Raw genomic sequence first — 5,067 nt, 5'->3', positions numbered from 1 at the left:
ATATATATATATTGGGGGATGCAGGGGTACCCAGCCAGATAATCGGCTGGGTATTGTGCTACCCAGTGATACTCAGCTCTGGCCAAGTGTCGAAGTTAGGCATCTAAGTCCTAATCTTTGTGGCAAATAACATGGTACTGAGAGTTACATTCAATAATTGGTTTAGTTATAAAAAAAAACTTGTTCTGAGCCACAAAAACTGACTGCTCGATGAAAGTTGGGGATTCAGAGAACAATAGAGATTAGGGTTTGAGAATTTGGGGCTAGGCATTGAAAGTAAAACTTCAATGTTCTGTTGGTGATTATTCAATTAAATGTGATAAACATCAACTTTTGTGTTTTTCTTTGGGGGGGGGGGGCAAAGGGAGAACCTGGTCCCTGTTGACACCCCCAGCTGAATTAAAAGTGATTAAAACTTGGTTTTACATAATTTCTGGAAATTTAAAATACTTGAAAGCTTCTCTGGCCTTCACCTGAGTTTTTGGACAACGATTCTAGCAGATTACTGTCAACAAAATCATACCATCACCAAGTTAGACAAACCAAACGTTCCTCTCTGACAGACACCAAGTTAGACAAACCAAACGTTCCTCTCTGACAGATTGTCAGTATCATAGGCTGTCCCTTTCACCAACTTGTTACCATTCTCTATGTTCTCAAAAATAGCCTAAGATTGACACCACAAACGTGCTACCCAGCATCCCTGTTGTATAGAAAAAAAACTCAAAAGATACCACCATGTACTGACACACTGCATCAACAATACCTCTTTTTATAGAAAGTTTCAAACAAACTGCTATTGCTTTGCATCTATTTTTTAGACCCTACAGACCTTCTGTTGAGTATATCTGATGAATAATTAACTTAGAAATGAACATCTCTAGTTTTTCAAGCTTATGGTTGTACCAACAGCTTCATTTACTCCTGCAGAAAAACAAGCATCACACTTGATCCTCAGACAAAAGCCCTAGCTACCAACCTAAAACATGTATTCCACTTGATCCTCAGACAAAAGCTCTAGCCACCAACCTAAAACATGTATAGAAAAGCTCTAGCTACCAACCTAAAACATGTATCACACTTGATCCTCAGACAAAAGCTCTAGCCACCAACCTAAAACATGTATTCCACTTGATCCTCAGACAAAAGCTCTAGCTACCAACCTAAAACATGTATCCCACTTGATCCTCAGACAAAAGCTCTAGCTACCAACCTAAAACATGTATTCCACTTGATCCTCAGACAAAAGCTCTAGCTACCAACCTAAAACATGTATCCTACTTGATCCTCAGACAAAAGCCCTAGCTACCAACCTAAAACATGTATCCCACTTGATCCTCAGACAAAAGCCCTAGCTACCAACCTAAAACATGTATCCCACTTGATCCTCAGACAAAAGCTCTAGCTACCAACCTTAAACATGTATTCCACTTGATCCTCAGACCAAGTTATAGCAGTAAACCAATGTTTTAAGTTACATTTCTAGATTCTAAAGAACAGTTTAAAACATCTTACTTCACAGCTTTAACTAATGCAAGTTTTCTCTCCTTAAAAATCTCAGGAACTTTTAAATCTGGAACACTTTACCAAAATGGCATAAGTGGAATGAATAAAAGCTGTTCAACATCATTTGAGTTTGTATGAGAGAAATCCTCAACTAAAGGAAGAGCAGCCCATGAATGTCAATGCAGGTAGTTTTGTAACTGGTGTTTTTCCACAATCTGTCCCATTCACACTCAAGCAGTTTGAGTATTTGTAGAGCTATTTTTTAGTTCTAAGTTTTAAGTGTATTTATCTACAACTATGGTAATTTCTGGAAGATGCTTATTTGAAAGAGGAATATTATTGTAGTACACAAAACAAAGAAACTGTGCTACATCAGATGATTTTATTATAAACCCACTGAATCCTTACAATTTTAAAAGATAAAAAAATGAGCGATTCAGCCAACAAAAGACAGTGAAACTGAGAAGGCTGGTTAAGCCCTAACCAAGGAAGATATATTGTACAACAGTTTCAAGCAGATGTGTCAACATTTCTTTCAAAATTGACTTGTGAAACTCTTAAAGTTGAACTCGCTGTGATACAGCTACAAGTTTTCTTATTAAAAAGATCTCCAGTACACACTAGTTTCATCAACATTCTTTTAAATCACCAATACATTAAGACCACAAATATCAATTTGTCTTAAGTTCTAGTGAGGAAAAGGTTTATCCCTTTTTGTGGTTAGGGGGAGGGGTTAATTCCAAGATAAGACACATCATTACTATCAACTTGTATGAAAAATAGACACACTGTATTTTTAAAGAGGTTATTTTGAAATACATGAGAATTTATTTATAGACTTTGACAATTAGAAAAAAATGCTGGCATAATTAGATACATTTTACTAACACAATTTGCTAGAACAATGAAACATTTAATAATAAATAGACTATCATTAATCACGACCCTTTGCAAGAACAGTTGAAAATTGGATGTTATACCAGTGTCAATATAAAAATATCCATAGCCAGAGTTTTTTGCTTCATCTACAAATCATTAAAACAATTCAAATACAGAATATTAGAATAAACAAATTGACAATTACACTCTTTGCTATAAAAATTAAATCATGTAAGCTGGCCAAATCTCGTGAGATATTAATAGGTTTATGGACAAAAATGTCACTAACAGCAAGGATATTGAATTAATGAAAGAACAGAATATTAAAATAGCTATACTCGTTACTGGGTTGATTGTTAGTTCTAACCTATGAAGGTAGATTGCTTTGAACAGAAATTAATAAAAATTGCCACTTCGTAAATGTTCATGTGAACCATTAAAAAAATAATGCAACTCCCACCAGACACCACGATATGTAAAAATAAAGTACTGAAAATATTTACAAATCGTACAATTCTTTCAAAAATTACCATGTTACACAAATTCAATTACCTATTTCCCCCCCCTAAATGTTCAAGTAATTTCACATGTTTTTGTATCAGTAATTTAAAACAGTTGGTATATCAAGGTTTTTCTTCCTATTCCTCACATAGAAGTATCAGACAGTGACTACAGGCTATTGGTCATATTTTTTTCAACTTTATGATGGATGTTTTCAGTTCCATTTCCATCCAAGCTTCTAAATTTATTAACCATGACACTTAATACAATATTAAAGATTTTCTTGTAACTCACTCAACAACATTCATTCACAAACTTCAGAGCCATTTAAGCTGTCAAACTGAGGTTACAAACTGGTTTTATAGTTTACTTAAGAAATAGAACCAAACGTTTAATTTTCTAATACTCATTCTGCAAATAAAACAAGTTCTGCTTTTAAATCTTGCCACAATATAAACCCACTTTTCGCCCAAGCCATAAAACTTCAGATGATTTTATACACATGAAAAGTGTTCCAAAATGCTCACTAGATGGCACTAGTCTTCCATGAATTTATTGACAAATTAAAAATATGGGAAGATGAAACTTTTATAAAAACGGTTTCCTAATGAAGTGGGTTCTCAAAATTTTCTTTATTATTCTTTTGTTATTTTAGTAGCTCATCCAAGACAATCAGCCCTTTCCAAGTTTTTTATCTGGTCACGACTGTTGGCTGATGATGGTGCAAGAAGTACGAACATGCCCACGAAGAAATCAGGAAATGAGCTGTAAAAATATAAGTTACATATGAATGAGCAACATTCAACCTAAACTGTAAAATGCAACAACTGTTCTTAACAAAACAATTAAACTATAGATAACAGATTTAATAGTACAAGAAAGACAAAAAATAAAAACACCTGTACATATGGAAAAATTCAACACTGTTTAAAAATCTCTCTAAAAGAAGGTATAGTTTGAGAGTGGTATCTTCATTGAATGCCTCCTATAAGAGAGGTAGATTTGACAGTGATGTCGACACTGGTAGATTCTAATGATTCACTGACATTATTATATGTTGATATTTATACTAAACTTTATATTGTCATGTATAAGGTAGTGATTCTCAACCAGAGGTCCATGGACCATTGCAGGTCCACAGGAATAATTGTTTTTGGTCTGCAAATATATATTAATATATAACTACTTAAGTATATTGTTTTACAATATAATTTTAAATTATTCAAACAGTTTATGTTGTAGAACATAAGTGCCTAGCTGGTCTTTAGTTAGAGAAAGGTTGGGAACCACAGTCTAATGTATTGTATAAGTACATATTTGTTTCCTTGAACACCATAATTTTCAACATTTTGTATTTCTCTTTCCCTGCTGTAGTGTACTTCCCCATAGAACGTTTGTTATAACTTTCTGCTGAGATAACCCATGTGAGTAAAGTTGATACTTTTCTGCCACAGTAAAACAACCATGAAATGCTAAAGTTCTAAAGAAGCCTGTGAGTAAAGTTGATACTTTTTTCTGCCACAGTAAAACAACCATGAAATGCTAAAGTTCTAAAGAAGCCTGTGAGTAAAGTTGATACTTTTCTGCCACAGTAAAACAACCATGAAATGCTAAAATTCTAAAGAAGCCTGTGAGTAAAGTTGATACTTTTCTCTGCCACAGTAAAACAACCATGAAATGCTAAAGTTCTAAAGAAGCCTGTGAGTAAAGTTGATACTTTTCTGCCACAGTAAAACAACCATGAAATGCTAAAGTTCTAAAGAAGCCTACCAAACTCTCATTTCTTCACATAATTAGTAACTATAATCTCAACTTAGAAACTCAAATTACTATTATTGACAAGCTAGAATATAAAGCAAGAGCCTCTTATCTTTTCAATTTGCTAAGATATTGCTCAAGTAATAAATCAAACACAGTGGCACCCCACCCACCTCTTTCCATTTTTGGAAATGCTCCCTTATATACACTTCTATATATATGACATGAATAACCAATCAGTTTCTAATTTGTTCAAAACTATTGACTTAGTATTTTGATATCACAAACATCTAATTTGAACCAGTGATGCATTCAACATACCACATGACACACAAAAATAGATATTTATCTGTTTTTTTAATATTTGCTTTTAAATTAAGAAATTGAGTAATATATAGTTCTAAAATTTGAATTATAATCTAC

At 33.4% G+C, this 5,067-nt stretch overlaps 1 protein-coding gene across 1 annotated transcript in view; it reads right to left on the bottom strand.

Annotated features, from left to right (window-relative positions):
* Positions 1 to 1,869: 1,869 nt before the first annotated feature.
* LOC106472197 (protein DEK-like) overlaps positions 1,870 to 5,067 on the bottom strand; it is a 53,398-nt gene continuing 50,200 nt past the window's right edge. The window contains exon 12 of the mRNA XM_013932824.2: positions 1,870 to 3,651. Coding sequence (XP_013788278.1) covers positions 3,640 to 3,651 — 12 coding nt within the window. The 3' untranslated portion in view covers positions 1,870 to 3,639. The remainder of the gene's footprint in view (positions 3,652 to 5,067) is intronic.

Source organism: Limulus polyphemus, unplaced genomic scaffold (genome assembly GCF_000517525.1).
Source record: "Limulus polyphemus unplaced genomic scaffold, Limulus_polyphemus-2.1.2 Scaffold5152, whole genome shotgun sequence".
Lineage (NCBI taxonomy): Eukaryota > Metazoa > Arthropoda > Merostomata > Xiphosura > Limulidae > Limulus > Limulus polyphemus.
This window is presented reverse-complemented; position numbering and strand designations above follow the sequence as displayed.